This window comes from Xiphophorus hellerii, chromosome 1, assembly GCF_003331165.1.
Source record: "Xiphophorus hellerii strain 12219 chromosome 1, Xiphophorus_hellerii-4.1, whole genome shotgun sequence".
Taxonomy (NCBI): domain Eukaryota; kingdom Metazoa; phylum Chordata; class Actinopteri; order Cyprinodontiformes; family Poeciliidae; genus Xiphophorus; species Xiphophorus hellerii.
Window position 1 is genome coordinate 19843119 of NC_045672.1, and position 17804 is coordinate 19860922.

The 17804-nt window shown below is 39.0% G+C and overlaps 2 protein-coding genes across 3 annotated transcripts in view; one reads left to right on the forward strand and one right to left on the reverse strand.

Moving 5' to 3' along the window:
- Window positions 1–8845, forward strand: part of nkain4 (sodium/potassium transporting ATPase interacting 4) — a 51617-nt gene extending 42772 nt beyond the window's left edge. Inside the window, exons 6-7 of one of the 2 annotated variants that reach the window (XM_032576370.1) lie at window positions 6935–7019; window positions 8028–8845. In XM_032576370.1, the coding sequence (XP_032432261.1) occupies window positions 6935–7019; window positions 8028–8037 (95 nt within the window). In that variant the 3' untranslated portion in view covers window positions 8038–8845. The remainder of the gene's footprint in view (window positions 1–6934; window positions 7020–8027) is intronic. The other variant, XM_032576378.1, reaches the window with a different exon arrangement.
- Window positions 8846–11985: 3140 nt separating this feature from the next.
- birc7 (baculoviral IAP repeat containing 7) lies at window positions 11986–17271 on the reverse strand. The gene is made up of 7 exons (XM_032576390.1): window positions 15755–17271; window positions 15121–15220; window positions 14377–14458; window positions 14181–14226; window positions 13235–13444; window positions 12462–12527; window positions 11986–12323 (listed from the first exon to the last, which is right to left on the reverse strand). Exons 1-7 carry the CDS (start codon window positions 16245–16247, stop codon window positions 12124–12126), a joined length of 1197 nt encoding a protein of 398 aa, XP_032432281.1. The 5' UTR covers window positions 16248–17271; the 3' UTR covers window positions 11986–12123.
- Window positions 17272–17804: the final 533 nt, after the last annotated feature.

Below are 17804 nucleotides of genomic sequence, written 5' to 3' on the forward strand. Positions count from 1 at the left end.
TTTGGGGAGAAAAAAGAATTTGTCCTTCAAATTCAAGATTTTGTGCTTTTTATGTTGGTGTGTAACATAAAATCCCAGTAAAAACACCAGAATTTATGCTTGTAATGTAACAAACAGAAAAACTTCACAAGGTATGAATAACATTTTGATTTTGCAAATGAACTGAACTTCTCCAAATTAAAGTCTTTATGTGCTAAAACAGAAAATTCTTGTAATATGAAGAACCCTGATGTGGTTTTAGTGTGTGACATGCAGACCAGTGTTACAAGCTGTTCAGCGGTGGTCACATTCCAGAAACCCACAGGCTGTGAGTGGTTAGTATCACCACCCAGCTGCCCCGCCCCTCAACTCTGGGAAGTACCATTTAATCACCAGTCACCCCTAAATAATCTTTCCACAGAAATGCAGCTTTAGTTAACAGAGAGAAAAAAAAACTTTCAGTACAAAAACTTCTCCTTGTCTCTCTTTTTTTTCTTTGTAATTCATACATTTTGTTGAGCGCTGTTTACTTGGGTTTGTTGAAAATCATATCCGCTCTCAAAAAAACAGGAACAAAAATAACAAGGAAGTGACAACAAAAGCACAGAGTTAAGAAAAAGAACATGGAGTGATTTTTATTAGTTTTAATTATCCCGCAGTTGTTCTCTGATCTAGGCTTTGTCAAAGTGAAAGGCTGCAGCATTGCTTCCCAGCTCTTTGTTATTGTAATCAGCCCTTTGCCTGTGTGTGCACAACAATATTTGCTCACACAGACACAGGTGCACAACACACACAGCACAAAGACCAGCTCTTGCACTTTTCTGCTCTCTTTTTCTCTTCGTATTTGATGTGCACATTAAAGCAAATCTCCTCACTGAGCTCACTGACTGCCTCGGCATCTCTCCTCCTCCTCTATGCGCCGCTCCCTCGTTTGTGTCAGTTCCAATTCCTGAGTGCTTCACAGGTAGATGCAATATCCTCACGTCTACATCTAATTCTGGTTTGTTTAAGGAGCCCGTCTCTCTCAGCCTGTTTTTCAATCTCAGTCTTCCGATCCTTAATGAGGTGCGCTTGTATAAAGTTGCCGGTCTCTGGTCACTCGTTATATCAGCCTTATTAAGCACCTCGCCAGTCGATAAATCCCACAGCTGATTGCACCCAATTGAGACGAAGGAAGGTAGGGAGAATCCCCTGGAAAACAGAAAATAAATGGAAGGATGAAAGGAGGAGTGCATGAGAGGAGCTGAGGGAGGTGTTTAGCAGAAATGAGAAAAAGGAGATGAGGCAACATTCAGCAAAAAAAAAAAAAAAGAGCGAAACAGAAAACAAGATGAGCTTGTCACGAAGAGGGAGATAAAACAGGAATTCTTCTCACGCTGTACGCTCTCCAGGGAGAAGACAGAGTTATATCTGAGTGCTCAGACTTGGGTAAAAAGATTGCAATGAAACACACGATGCAATAACAAGCATCATATACCATCAGCTGAGGGCTTAACCAGACTTTCAGACTTTATTAATAATAATAAGGGTGTGAGTGTGTTTGTGATGTCCCAAATTCTCTCTTCCCCCATAACTTAGAGAGAGGCTGCATATCTGCACTCACTCATACTGATGTTCTGCTTGTATTCCTGTATGTTTAGCAGACTTTGACTCGTTGGCTGATTTGTTGAGCATTTCTATGTATGAATTTGTTCTCCAGTTATCAGCGGCATGCAGGCACACCGGCAGAGTGAGTAGTGGGTAAAATCCTCTTTGCAAAGTAGGTCATGGAGTTAGCTGCCTAGTGCTGGGATAAGCTCACTTCATCTAATTATGATGCCGCCCTTCATGCTGAGTCACATCAGCAGCAGATCATGGATGGATGGATGGATGGATGGATGGCTTTGTAGTTTTTTTAAGCTAAGTTTTTTTTAAGGAACACTGATTCTTACAACTTCTACTCCAATCAGTTTTGTATGCCGCTATTTCTCCCACATGAAAATATATAATTTAAATACCTGTTCTTTACACAAAAACACACTTTCCAAGTTTAAGAAACTCACAATGTCGAAAAAACTATGATGGATTCTTTCTGCCAGAATTTTAATTCAACTTTGACACAAATACTTACACAACATCCACTTTATTAAGTACATTGTTCAAATCCTCCTTAACAAAAATAGGTTGTCAATCAATCAAATGGCATGAATTCAGTTCATTCATGGCATTGTGAAGACAACTTAATTCACACCAAGTGTCAGAATAGGGATGAGTTTTAAATTACTTTAAACTTGGGATAGTTGTTGATCAGCAGTTTTAGAAACTGCTGATTTTCTGGGATCTTAACATCCGTTTCATGAGTTTACAGATAAGGGTCTGAAAAAGATATCGAAGTTTGAAACAGATGGGCTAAAGAAATGGAGGACCACGCCACGCTTCACTGTCGTCATCTAAGAACTGGAAACTAGGACAGCATATCGGAGTAAACATAAAAACATGGAAGACTCCTGCCTTGAACAGTTCACATTAGTGAAGGTGTGGAAGATATTTTTAAAGGGACACACTTTGGGCCTCTTAGTTTCCCAGATCACCGCTGAAAGATAAAAGTCTAATGTTGCTGACCATCTCCATCCGTTTATGACCGTTGCATTCTCGTCTTCTGTTGGCGTCTTCCAACAGGATAATGCACCATGTCACAGAGCTCAGATCATTTCAGACTGGTTTCCCAAATAACACAATAAACTCAGTGTACTTTAATGACCTCCACAGTCACCTAATCTCGCACATTTTTAATAAATATTAGATTTACATCAAGAATGCGCAGCTGACAAGTCTTTAGCAACTGGCTGAATAGATAAAGTTAGAGCTACTTTATTGATGATGATAGAAGTACACAGGTGGGGCAGGTGGAGGGGTTATCACCTAACCAGGCTGCACCACAGCAGACAACCATGTGTGTCTTCAAGGAAAATTTCTACCTGAAATAGCGTAACTTTTTCCTAAAGCCTCTCAGTTGACAGGAATTGTCCACCTCCGAACGGAGCACAAGGACACCACATTGAGCTCTTAGTAAAACAAACCATTTACTTTATTTTCTAAATGTCATCAAACTGGTGTCAAAATTTGAAGAAGCACGCTCCTCTAAATGTGCATGTATTATTGCTCAACAATAGCCTTAAATGCAGCAATATGAAACATTTTGCAAATAAAAACACAAATGATGCACAAAAGAGCCTGTGAAAAGCAGTAAATCCTCATTAGAGGGAAACTAGACACTAGAAGGCAGCCATACTGAAATAGTTGAAGCTGCTGAAGAGCTGGCAGTTTTATTTAAAAACTAAGTGGAGACCAGTTGTTTGCCGACCACTTAAAATAAATGCCTGCTTCTCCTGCATCTGCCAAGGTAGAGAATACAGAGAATGGCTGCTTCCAGATTTTCTGGCTAGCCATTTCTGCAGATGCACAAAGAAACAGAGGTGCTGCTGCAAGTAAAAGATATTATATAAAAAAAGGAAGCAACAGCTGGTGTGGAACCGAAATACAAATAACTCTCACAGAAGACAGTTTTATTGCTGAAGAGTTATAAAATGTTTGAGTGTCGGTAGGCAGCAATAACGCATCATGGAGATTCATTTCAAGTTTGGGGATGAATTTATGCAAATTTAGTGAGAAATGTAGTATGGATCAGCAGTCTCTGTAATGCTGAGTGCAGTCTCGTCCATCAAGCAGTCGTGCAAGGAGGGCATCTGATAAATGTTGAAGCAGACCCAATCATACACCCCAAAAAAAATATACTTTGTTCAACCTCAGGTAAAACACAAGTCCACCAAAAATATAAAACATTCAAGCCATCATTCATGGAAGTATCTTTTCATGCTTTCATTGATAATTAACTTCAAACAAATGCATCACATCAAGTCTCGTGCAAACATAACAAAACTGCTAAGCTGGTCATTACAGTAAATTTATAGCAGCAATGGTTGTGTAGTGGTCTGTGTGGACAGTGACAGATGGAGAGCCAGTGTAGCAGACAGCCTTTGAAGTACCGACCTTATCCGTCTGGTCTGTTTTAGTCTCTGCTGTCCCTTGCATGTTTTTCTTGATCTTCCCCACACTTTGCCTTTTTCCCACCAACCTTATTTTTACCCTCCTGCTCTTTTGTCTCATTTTCTCTTTGAATTCAGCACAAATAACCAAACATTTTACACACTTGTCAGGAGATTGCAGAAGTTTTCATTTGAACTAAAACATTTCCGTCTTACATTACACCCTGAACCGCATTTCTGACCCGCATACCTGTCAATTCTTGCATATGCCTGAACAAGTAAAAAATCTGCTAGGAAGAGATCACCTTAGCCATTTGCCCTGTCAAAAAAATAAAAAATACACATCTGCCAATCATCTGTAAATACTAATGCCTTTATTTCATGTTGACATTTTTGGCAATAGGGTTAAGACTCCTAGAACTTATAATAACAAAAGTGCTTCAAAAAGGATTAAGATTGGGCATGCCGTGGTGGCGTAGCGGTTAGCGCGACCCACATTTGGAGGCCTGAAGTCCTCGACGCGGCTGTCGCGGGTTCGACTCCCGGACCCGGCGAGGTTTGCCGCATGTCTTTTTAAAAAAAAAAAAAAAAAGGATTAAGATTTCTTTACACAGATTTCTTCATTCTGAACATTGCAGAAAATGAATACATGCTTCATGTTTAAAGGATAAACAGATCTGTTTCATATCCATACTTTTCATATTCAACTGTGAATGTGAGACAGGACAGAGACACAAGAAAAAAGAAGACAGGGTTCAAGACAGAACTAGAAGGCAAACTAAATAGTCCATAGAGAGCAAATGTTATTCTCAGCTGATAGTGCCTTTATGTATTTCAAAACTTTTCAGGTTGGTTGTCCTTCTTAATGGTGATCCAATGGAGCAGAATAAATAATGAACAAAGGCGATTTTTTTTCAAAACAGTGGATTTTAACAACATACTGTTCTATGCAGGAGGGACAATGGTGTTCCTGTTAATTGTGTTTGAACAAAATGTTCAGAAAAAGTTGTCTTGGTTCTTCATAGCTATAGCTGTTTGATTTAAGCAATGTGAAGTTCAGTTACTAGTGTTTCAGGTACATTCTGTTCAGCACAGCAACAGGCTGGCAGCTGTCTGAGAAACGGTAGACTGTAGCATCCAAGACTGTCTTTTTCACTTTGCTTATCTCCACAAAGGTGAGAAACCATTACGCCTTATGGTTAATTCTGGCGAGTGGCTTGGATGTCACTGACAAGCACTCACCTGTATTCATTCTAGTTTTGGTTCTGATGAACTGAATGAGCATGGTATGCAGTTTTCTGATTGAGCCTCATAGGGATCATAATGCTTTGTTTTGTGCAACGTTTGCTCAGAACCAAAGGAAAACACAACTGAAAAGAAGAAAGAACATATATTTCTTAAAAACATAAATACTGTTTTCTTTTTCTGCTTGTGATCTGACCATGATTTTCTTTACCAGCTGTGTGTTTAAGCTATTTTTTGAGTGAATATGCACAGTCACAAAAATTTGGGCTGCATGCAATATTCACAAAGAATCCTGGTGGAAAGAGAAAGCTTACAAATAATAGGATCTATATCACACAGGCTCTGTGGTGAAACAAATAGATTGACAGACATAAATTAGACTTAGATTGTTGGGAAAAATATGATTAGCACCAGATCCCAAGTACATTATCTCATGTTCATATTTAATGCATCCTATAATTCTCTCTAAACTATAGTCTTTGTCTGACTGACGAATATGTTAACCTGACCATAAAGTCCCAAGAGGTGTTATTGTGTCTAAAAATGGCAAATATAATTATCAGTTAACTATATTGCACAGCATAGCTCATCATAGTGGGGGGTAGATCCCCACCCACTTATAATGAGAGAGCTATTTGTGTAGAAATACCAGGGGAGATGTCCGCTTGAGGCAGGTGTGTGTCTGTATCTGGTTTGCAGATGAAATGGTAAATCCCTGGGACGCAGGGCAGGGTCACAGGAAAAGCATAGGCCAGCATAACCCCAACCGGCCCCCTGGTTCCCACCCTGACCACCTATCAGTGTCCAGCAGACCACCTCTGTCTCCACTTATCAGGATAGGGCTGATTCCCAGTAGGTTTTCCCATGTGCGTTTTTTCTTAGCGGCTGTTCATTTGTGGAATGTAACAGATCTTTCCATTTCTCCTCTTTTATTAGAGCACTATTTGTTTGGTGCCTTTCTGAACTGAATCAAATTCAGTCTCAGTTTCTTCCCCTGCAGTTTACACACGACTCACAGTTCCTGGACATGCTGTCCTCTTTTACACGCACTCCTTTAACGTAATCTTTTCAGCCCGTCAGTCAGACCGACAGGCGTGACGCACCCCTGCCTCCGCTTTCTTTCCTCTGCCATTGTAACCAGTCTCAAGAGGATTTTCTTCCACCATCTCAACACTTCTTCCCATTGGTGAAAGGTTCACCGCACTTTGCAACAAGCATGCTCTTCTGTTCCTTGCATTACATGGCAATCGCCAGTTGATCTACAATCTGAACTCTTTAAAAGGAGGATAAGCAAAAAAGGCTATTTATTTGGTGGCTGAAGGCTGCTTCTGTTTCTATGCGATAAAAAGGCTGAGGTTATTTTAACAGCTGGCAAGCTTTCACCTGTTCCTAAGCTTTCCTGTTGGCCGCAGGCAGATGCACAGATTAAAAAAAGTTTCAGCAAGATGGGTTTTTTTTTTCTAACTTGGTCAAAAATAAAATAACTAGGTAGCTTTTCTCTTAAAATGCCACCAGTGGATCCATTTTCTTTTACATTTTATTCCATGTTCATATAGTGACTTATCTTTGTTGTCATCCGTGACGTTATGTTACTTTGATGTGCTTTTATTTTGTTTTCTGTTGTTTTCTGTTGTTCTGTCTTTTTATTTGCTCCATAAATCATATGTTTGATCTTTTATTTTCAGTTGATTTTATTGGTGGATTTGATCCATTTCCACTCTACCATGTCAATGAAAAATCATCTCATCTCCTGTTAAAGCCCATGCACCTGTAAGTATGTCACCCAAAAGGCATTGCATCTACATCTACAATGTCTACAACTTAACTGTTCACGCCAATAATTCTATGTTCTTCAAAGTATTAAAATAAAAAGCTTTGTGCCGGTCCATCTCAATAAATTGGAATATCACTGAAATATTAATTCAGTAGAGAGCATAGAGATGAACAGGCGGATCATCTCTATGCTGCATTGTTGCAGTAACTGATGCAATAAGAGCCTGGAGCTGGTATTCAGTGTATGTACTGTACATGCTTCTCATCACAATATGTTCTGCAATATTTTTTTTTCTGATAAAACGACTTATTTTCTTTTTTATTAGCTGTCAACCATAATCATCTAAATTACCTGGAATACATCTATTGAAATGTATAACTCTATAAGTTATAAATTTTAGTTTCAAAGTCTGAACTGAAGTTCTAAAATAAATAGTGTCTTAATGGCACTACAAATTATTAACATTCCTTGTTCTTCAAAACTTAAATAATACCTGAATTTATTAATTAACCACAGTCTGAAACATGCTACGTTCTGTTGTAGTACTTTATACAAAGCCCTACCATGGCACAGTTGTGACTTGATTGCGTGCATACGTGTGTGTATGGGCGTGGGGGCGTGTGTGTGTGTGTGTGTCCGTCCATGTCACAAGCAGCTAAGAGAAGCACATTAACCACATACACATTTCTGTCCAAAAATTGGATTAATTAATTAAATGTTGCAAAGAAGTTCATGACAATAAGCCACAGAACTCATGTAATAATTCTCAGCCAACATGACATGAATATTTAATGAGCTTCCTGACAGTTTAATCAACTCCGTCTCTAATGGGAGGGAGGACGTTTTCCTCTCTCCAATCTACAGGGAGTAATGTTCTGAATGAATTCATCCAGGGCTGGTTTTGCATGTGCACACTTGTGCATATATGCGTGTGTGTGTGTAAGTAGGAAACCCAAGAAGTGCTAATCCTCTTTTCCCTCTTTCCATGTTTCCTGCTCTTCCAGGTCTACGTAAATAGGAAAGGCATCCACCGAGGGAGGTGATACAGCAAATTCCCATGGAGCCAAAATGGCTGACTTCACACACACACACACACACACACACACACACGCCCCCATGCCAACCCCAACTCACGCACACATCCCACAGCTTCTCATAGCACCAGGCGTCTCCTTCTGGGTTTCAGTTCTTAACATGTAATTTACTTGTGTGTGGCCCTGAAAAGTCAGTTTCACAATAACAGTCCATTGTTACAAGATTTGGGAATTACTATTAGTGGTATTTGTGTTTATATAAAAGTATCATTTATTTTCTTTCTGTCAGCTTTCACTATGAGCTAACTCTACTGTATAGGACATATTTCAGCAGATGAAAACACTACATAGGATGATGGAGCAACCAGCATTCCCAGTCTGTAGCTGTGTGTCACAGAGGATGGTGATTTAGCATATTACTGCTGGTTTGGCTGAGATCTTGACCATTGGGCTGAATTATGGCAGAGTTTGCAGAATGAACCATTGTGCTGCTGCCTGTTTACTTTAGGATCTGTATGCATAAATACAGAAGCAAAGCAGGAAGAGCCAAGGGAGCGGAGAAGTGAAGGCTCGGGGAAACAACAAAAGCACCAGTACAACAGGCACATCTGCCAAAAATAGAAAATGTAAATAAGGAAATTCAAAGTTTCAAAGAACTGGAAAAGAGTGTTCGCCTTGCAAAGAGGTGCTCAAACACAATAAATGGCATGCAAGTATTACTTTTATATCTGAAGCATTTTATTACAACAGTTTTTCTGAGTCAGTATTTCTGAAGTGCCAGGTGTTGTGTTTGCCAAAGACCTGAAAGCGTTTGTTCTGACTTCAACTCTTCTCCCCTAGCAGCAGACAGGTCTGGGTAGGGCGTTCATTACAAACAATCCTTCAAAAGTTGCAAGGCATATTTTTAACTTGGCGCAAACAACCGAGATTGTTATACCTTTTCATATTGCAAACAGCGGAGCTTGAGCTGTTTGGATATGGATGTTATGTGTGGATGAATTAAATCTCTACCTGAATAGATCAGGGGGCTTCGTTCTCTGTCAGTTCAACACTTATATTCTGTCTGTACACGGTGGAAGCCTGAGCTGTGATCAGTTGTAGGATTTATCAAAGTTTGCATTGTATGTAATTACAACTGATTGAAGTTGGTTAACCAGTTACTAAGACTCGTGTCTCCGCCCGTTTGGCTTTTATTCTGAATCAGCTTCATTTTAACTTTTTACTAACAAAACTGAGCACACATAATTAACATTACTCACTTCAGCACTTTTTAGAACATATCCATCAGTTTACCCACCAGTCTTGTATTGTCAGAGCTTCCTTTGCCTTAATGTTATGTGAATCACTACTGCCCTCTGGTTTTCAAATGGATCATGTGCATAGTGAGAAGCTTTCATATCTCCTCCAGAAATGGCATGTTTCTGTTTGGAAAACAGAAAATAGTCAACTGTAGAAGGTAGAAGAGTTTAAAAGTGTGTTTTCTCAGTCAACATACATTCCATTCCACATGACTCAGGTTGGATACCAACTGAATTTAAACTTCAGCTTCTCATTTGTTTAGTTTTAGTATGCTTTAACAAAGAATTACAGTGCCTTGCAAAGTATTATTACCCCTTAAACCTTTTCATGTTATCAGAACTTTAAAATGTAATGGATTTTATTGCTGTTTAATGTGATAGACCAACACAAATTGGTGCATCAGTTTGGAAATGCTTAAATATAAAAATCTGTAAAGTCATCTCTGTCCAGTCTCCCTGAATAAGTACAACCACCTGTTGCAACAAACACAGCTTTAAGTCTTGGGGTTTGCACATTTACAGCCCAGCAGTATCAAGTTTTAAGAGTTATCACATATTCTCAATTGGATTTAGGCCTGGATTTTCTCTTGGTCACTGTCAAATATGGATATATTTGAATTAAAAACATTTCATTGTTACTGGATGGTGAAGTCTAAAGTCTCTTGCAGCCTCTAGTAGTTTTTCTTCCATGATGTCACTGCATTTAGCTCCATCCATCTTCCATTTACCGTATTTTCCGCACCTAAAAACCTTCAATTTTCTCAAAAGCCGTGAGTGCGCCGTATAATCCAGTGCGCCTTATATATGGACCAATATTGAGCCACAAGAGGTCTCGCAACTACGGTAAGCAGCCGCCGACTTCATTTTCCCCCGTAGAAGAAGAAGCGCGTGGTGCACGCTGGGTTTTGTGTAAAGACCCCAAAATGGCTCCTATTAAGAGACACGCTTACGATGCAGAGTTTAAGCTCAAGGCGATCAGTCACGCAGTAGAACACGGGAATAGAGCAGCAGCGAGAGAATTTAACATGAACGAATCAATGGTGCGGAAGTGGACATATATTGTGATTGCACTAACGTTTGATTTACCGTAGCAGTAACAGACTGTTTTTTACGTGTTTATTGAATCGAGGAAAAGTTCCCCTCCACTACATGTTATACCTTGCTGTTGTTAAAAGATAAACTGTGTCATGAAAATACCACGTCACTTACTTTACCTCGGGGAAAATAATAAAACAGCTGTTTATTCATTTTGGGAATGAACGGAGTTGTCAGAACGCTGGTTTGTAATCTATTAATAAAGTTTGACTGACCTATCTGACTATTTTGTTGACATTCCCTTTAGCACAGTTCCATCTAATGGATGCATAACGTAACCCCAGCCTTTACTGTAGCGTCAATTCTATGCACCTTATAATGCGGTGCGCCTTATATATGAAAAAAGTTTTGAAATTGGCCATTCATTGAAGGTGCTCCTTATAATGTGGTGCGCCTTATAGTGCGGAAAATACGGTAAACTCTGATCAGCTTCCCTGACCCTGCTGAAATATAGCATCTCCACAGCATAGTGTTCCTACCATCATGCTTCATAGTAGAGTTGTTCTATTCAGGGGGATTGGGGCAGAGAAAGTTTTCCACCACATTTAGTGTGGCATTTAGGCCAAAGCACCTTCTTCCATGCGTTTGCTGTCTCCACTATATGTAGCGAACTTCAGCACTCTTTCATAAAGGCCAGATTTGTGGTGTGGCTGACTAATTAGAATCATTATCTGTGTTGACAGATTCTTCCACCCGAGCCACAGTTTCTAAGGCCCTCTTGATGGTTTCTCTCGTTAGTGCTTTTTTTCTGTTGATGTAGCTACATTTTGAAAGGCTTGCTGTTGTCGTTGTGACTAACTTTGTGTTGTTCTTTTGCATAAGGTCGCAACTTCCATCTGTGGTTTTGACTTGAAAAAGTTCAAGGACTCTGAATTCTTTTGCAGAGCACTGTATAAACAAAAATCTTGACTAGTGTTCATTTTTACAATTTTCCTGTACTGCCAGCAGCCGTACAGGTACTTATGGCAAGCATTAGATTTATCTGTGATATGAAGAGTTCTTCACTGCCAGACAAACAGAATGTAAATGTTACGATCCTGAAAAACATCTAAACACTTCTGTTGGTTGACTTTGCAATAATTCAGATCTCATTCCTGTAATTTAAGCTGCACTCATTGTTCGCTCAGTGGATTAGGAAAACAAAGGGTCTAATATTGTAACATTATCAGTCTTAGTAGAAAAAAAAAAATACTTCTAAGATGTCAAAGCTAGTCTTCCTCTGGGTGCAATACAGACTTTTCCCAAAGTCCTGGTTGTAGTTATGGTTCTGCTTGTGCTGGTCCAAACTGAAAATGTGTCCATTTCTTTGTAAATATTTCTTTTTTCTTTGTGTTAAAAGGTGGTAAATTATGTTCTCCTGTTTTCTGTCTTGTGTTGCTCCAACCTCATGTGACCTGATTGTGTAACCCTGTTTATCCAGAACTGTACTTTTTGTTCATGTAAATATGGTAAGTGTTTGTTAATAAAAAGAAAAACCATGCTCTTTTAAAAGTCTTGGGAGTGATTTTAGGAATGTAATGATGACAGTGCACAAGTTAAACCTAAAAATTTTATTGTATAACATTATAAAACCAGCACTCCTTATTTTTATAAATTCACTGAAGATTGCAGGCAGTGCAAATTCAAGGGGAACCTGTGGAACACCAGTGCAGTGGCAGTTTTTAACTACAGCCTTAAGACATAAAAGCACGAACACTGCCTCTGATGACAGCTCTGCAGATGGGGCAGTGACGCAGGCTGGTGGCACAATCGCCACAGACCACCAGGTGACCGCAGGGGATGAAGACGATGGATACCAACTTGTCCATGCAGACTTTACAGGTTCTCTCTTCCTGCAGCTGCCTGAGCAGCTCCTCAGGACTTTGATCCTTTACTGGTGGAAAACACAAACAAAAAAGTTCAATTGGTTGGGGTAGGCTCTGTGACTAAAACATCAAGATAGATAAAATAGTGAAAAAGCAAAAAAATTAAATGCCAATTCATTATAATTGGATTTCACACGCACGCAGACCTCTCTTTGGGACGGGTGTCTCAGTCCTCACGTTTCCTGCACTGGATCCCAGGCTCCTCTCTTGCTCTAAATTGAACAAATTTAAGATGGAACATAAACACTTGGCTTTAATTAAAATTGAGTGTTTTAATTCTGCAGTTGGTCAAAGTTGAGTTTTTACATTATATTTACTCGTTTTAAAATACTTCCAAAGTTGAAGTCCTCTTTTCCAAATGTCCACTTATTTTCAAGTAAATTTGATGCAAAATCAAAAGTGATATATTTGTAATAATGTTTATGCTCAACAGACTTCATTTTAAAAACCAAAAGTTGTGAGATTTTAATGTTTAGCTTGTTGCAAAAGTTTGAGCTGATGCTCTGTATTTCTTTCCCAAAAGGTTATCTGGAAATTTTATTTGTATTAGTTCTGATGGCACGGGTCAACAGAAAAAAATGTCGGAAGTTGCAATTTGAAGGAGGAACATAGATTTTTTAGAATATATTGTTTTGCTCATAAAGCTGGGATTTCTACAAAATCAGCAGTGAATTTGTAAAACTGTGAAAAATACATCCAAGTACAACAGAAAACCTTATTTATTATGCAAAAAGTGAGAAAATCACTCCCTTAATTACTGATAAAAAAAAGTATTTTCTATAAATAGTAACATGTCTCTGTTCAACAGGGAGGTAGGAATAAGCTGAAAAAAAAAATCTATTACTCATATAAAACATGGACAAATCTCCAAAAGCACAGTAGTCTGGTGAATATTTAAGTTTGTTTCCATCTCTGTTACCTCTGCTGTTTGGCCCTGCCTGCCTCTCCTCCTCTTCTGCTCGCAGAACATCAGTAACCAGCTCAGACACTGAGGTGTAGTACTGGCCTGTCAGCAGGTACTTGGTCTGGACCAGACTCTCCACCACTCCGGCTTCAAACCCCATCTGCAGCACAGTCTGCACAACAGGAGAGAGCATGGCTGATGAAGCTCCCAGACCTCCGACCATATCTGAAGACAGTGGGAGAAGAGAGGAAGATGACTTCAAACTAGAGACAGAATACCATACTGGCTTTACACACGACCTGAGGCCTCAGATGCTACGATATCACACAAAACTGGAAGAGAAAAACAGAAAACATTCACCTTACTTTTTGTATAGCAACATAGTAAACATTTTTAGCTGCAGTACTTTTCTGTATGCCTGCAGAAAATCTGATTGCTATGGTTCTTCCAACATTTCACGCAATAACTACTGTGTTACATTCACTGTGTGACTACACTCAGTTAAACACCCTGAAATGCATTTAGCAGTGGCCACAGTCCCTGAAGAAAAACATGCTTAGATAATTTCAGTCAGTTCTGTGCTGCTACCAGTCCTGGCCTGTTCACTTTCATAAAAGACATGTGAATTGTAAAGAGTTGATTAAATAAAGATTTGAATGCATGTCAGGTTATTTTTTTTTATCATGTTTCTGAAAGCAACATAAAGAAAATGAACCTGCTTTATGAGAAAGAAATTTTACTTTAAAGTTAATTTGGGGCTTAAAACAGAGATTGTGCAATACTTTTTGTCAGCCAGAAAAGCAATAATCTGCAAAGTTGGACAGAAATAATCAAGAAGTTTAAATCAAAAAGACATATTGATACTTTGAATCTGGGATCAGACAGTAGGACCACCATTTTGTTTCTCATCTCTCTATTAATACATGATTTTTGTGCCATTTTCAATCTTGGTAAGACTTACCATTTCTCTCACCAACGTCTCTACCTGTGGAAGTCTGAGATCCTCCCTGGAAACCAAGGTTTTGTTTTTCAATTACAGTGAATTAAATGAATTATTTAAGTCAATAAATAACAAACCGGCATTTATACACAAGTCTAATGCTTTCATTTATCCATGTAGTATATGTCATTATTAATTAAAGGAATAGGACTCTTACCATAGTATCACCCAGGTGGAAATGAGCATCCTGAATGTTGCTGATGTACTCCTGCCCTCGTGACTGGATTAAAAACTCACATCTGAGGAACGTAAGAAGGCCGCTTTTAAGATAGGCAACAGGTATGATCCCTTAACAAAATCCCAGCGGGAGGCTTAATTTTTAAGTCAAAGGGAAATAGTACATTTTTAAAAAACTAAATGTGATATGATATTGTATTCATTCCCTTTCATTCGGATATTCCTAAATCAAATAAATGCATATGTACCAAAACATGACTGTCCAACTAAATTGTAAGGCTGGGAAAGAAGAGGATTAATCACTAATTCAGCCAAAAGCCCTGTCTTATCCCCGGAGAGATTTCAGAGATCTGCCGTTCAGATGGGAGATTTTGATGACAGAACAACTGTAAGTTGTTCCCTCCTTAAATCCAGGCTTTATGGGCCAAGAAGATGGAAGAAACTGATATGACGTCTCATTTTATGCCACAAGTCATGTAGGGGACACGGCAAATGTGTAAAAATGTGCTGTGGTTACATGAGATCAGAATGTTTTTGGCTAAAATGCAATACGACATGTGGAGCAAATCTTACAGTGGACATAACACTGAACACACACAATGACACGAGAATTATTGATTTATAAGTAGTGGCTAAATCTTATGGATGTCATTGTGTATAATAAAAATACAATTTTGTTTTTAGCTGATATTTTTTAATATAACTATTACAGCCCTCTTGTTACCTTGGAAACCACTTGGCATGTTCCTGCCAGGGGTCATCCCCTGGCTCCCAGTTCCTCAGTCCTCCATCACAGAAGAAGCATTTGACATTGTCACCATGACCTGAGATTAAAAAAAATTCTTTAGACAGAGTTTGATTGAATAAAGACTCGCTAGACTTTCAAGCTTGATGGACAAGCCTCTTATGTTATCTATATTTCAAATACAATCCGAATACAACTGCTTTCTGGTTCAGATGGTCAAAGAAATTTATCTCAAGAACAAACGGCTGCATTTAATACATAAATAAAAATGAGCTTAAAATTTCTGACCCTACCTCTCCCAATCTAGAAGACAGTAATAGTAATGACAGGTTTGTTTGTTTGAAATGTTTGTTAATGGTATTTTATAAATTTGAGTTCTCACTGCATGTTGCCTAGCAGCTCCTGTTTTGTCCAGTTTATTCTGTTCACAACATCCTGACTCAGCTGGAACTATTGTAGCATGAACTCTCACACAGAGGAGGTCACTACAGCAGTCAACGTCTACTGAAACATTCTAGTGGATGCTCAGGTTTTGCCTAAAAACTGCTAAGGAAAGGAGCTCATTGAAAATGTTATATTTTAGTACTTCTGATAGGGAATTGATAGTAAGTACCTGTGTAGAAAAACCCTGCTTGGGCCAGAACATCTGGCTGCACCGAGGCTTCAGTGGGCCAGTTGTGGAAAGTGGTAAGTCGAGAGTCCTCTGTCTCCATCTCGGGGTATACTGCTTGTCCAGCTGTTCCCTGATCATCCATAGTCATCCTCTGGAGCTGACTCAACAGCTGGCCATCCACAGAGTCTGAGGAGCCCACCGTCAGTGGAATATTCCCTACAGTTTGACCCAGTATGAAGCTGCAAGTAGGGAAATGACGCTTATGCTCAACGGCTGGGCTGTCACCCTGCTCCCAGAACCTTAAAACCCCTCCACAGCAGAAACACTGAACTTTGTCCCCAGAACCCAGGAAGAAGAAGCCCGCCTTAGCCAGGTCTCCTGAAGCCACGGGTGCATCTGCAGGCCAGTTCTGGAAGGTCCGAAGTCTCTCCACTTCTTCCCTCATCCGAGGCTCCTCAAGGATGCGCAGCATAGTACTCCTGTCATCCGACATTCTGCAGCATGTGAGCTTTTCTCTCTCGTTTTGTCCTGTGCCAGTCAGCCCTTTCGCGGTCCATAGTGGAACACACACTGAAGGTGAGTGCAGAACAACAGCTGAAATAATATGATGAGCAGCGGGGCGCTGTGCAGCGGCCTACAGGAGAAAGTTTTCTAGAAAATCCTCCAACTGCCAGAATGTATGCTCATTGATCCTTGATTGAATGACACGCCATGCCTGTCCTATGGCTGCACCTCATGGGGAAAATAACACAGTAAACTAACACAAATTAGTTCATAATTGTAAAGAGGAAGGAAAAGAAAATATGTTTTTCAAAAGTGGTAAATAAAAATCTGATAAACATGAACAATTGTTTATCAAAAACAGGGCCCTTTTTCAGTGTAGCTACGTATGTTCAGGGTAGTTCTCCTGTTTAAATGTGAATCTGTGTGGTTTTGGCTCAATTACACAGTTTTTATGAGACAAATAAAATAAGGACCTCATGGGTCTTGATGATATAGGTTTAGACTTAGATAACTTCTCACCCCCTGATTACTATCATTTGACATTTAACTCAACTTCAGAATTATTCTGCCTTCAACTGCGCTTACAACCAAAGACTTCATGTGATTTGCAATTATGCATATCGTGCATATGTATAAAATGTATCTACTCAAAAATTGCATCCAGATCTGATAATTGCACATAAGATGATCACTGTGGCCATATTTTACCACGTGTCATTGTCCACACTAGTCTCACATGAGCTGATCTTTCTGATATAAGAGGGCCTGCAGGAAACCAGTCTGCTGACATCTCCTGGCCTCACTTGCACTCACAGATACTGCAGAAAAAAAACACGGTTGAGCAGCAGCTCAACTGTGTGCATTAAAATAGAAAAGCACAAAACTAAAGTGACGAGTAGGAATAGACTTCACAAAAAATATTTTTAACACTACTCGTGCAACACTTCTGAAACTATCATAAAATTTATTACCTTTACATTTTAAAAATATTGCTCAGTTCTTTATGTTGTATTGACAAAGTTGCTAAAAGCTAGAGTTGGATAGCAACTAGTTACATTTACTCTGTTGCATTTACTTGAGTAGCTTTTATTTACTAGTTTTTTTTAGTTCTGGTACTTTTTTATGCTTTTGGGAGAACTTTTACTACGCTGTGCTTTTTGCTTTTATTTGAGCAAATTTATTATGAAGTATCTCTACTCTTACTTGAGTAAAATGTCTGGATTCTCTATCCACTGAATGAGAAACAAACATTTTTTTAACCCAAAATTCACCAGTCAAAGACACACACCTGCGGTTTTTATTAAAGTTCCATAATTTTTGTGTTGAAAGAAACTGATTTGGATAAAAATATATATTTTGCCTGATTTTGTTATTTTTTGTTACTTATATGAATTGTCATTTTGGTCCTTAAAATACCCACATTTCCTCTTAACTTTAGATATTGGTCCATTTGATGGTGCAATTTGTAAATATTAAATGACTGATAATTTGATCATTTACTCAGTACTTGAGTAGACTTTTTACCAAATACTTTTTTACTCTTAAT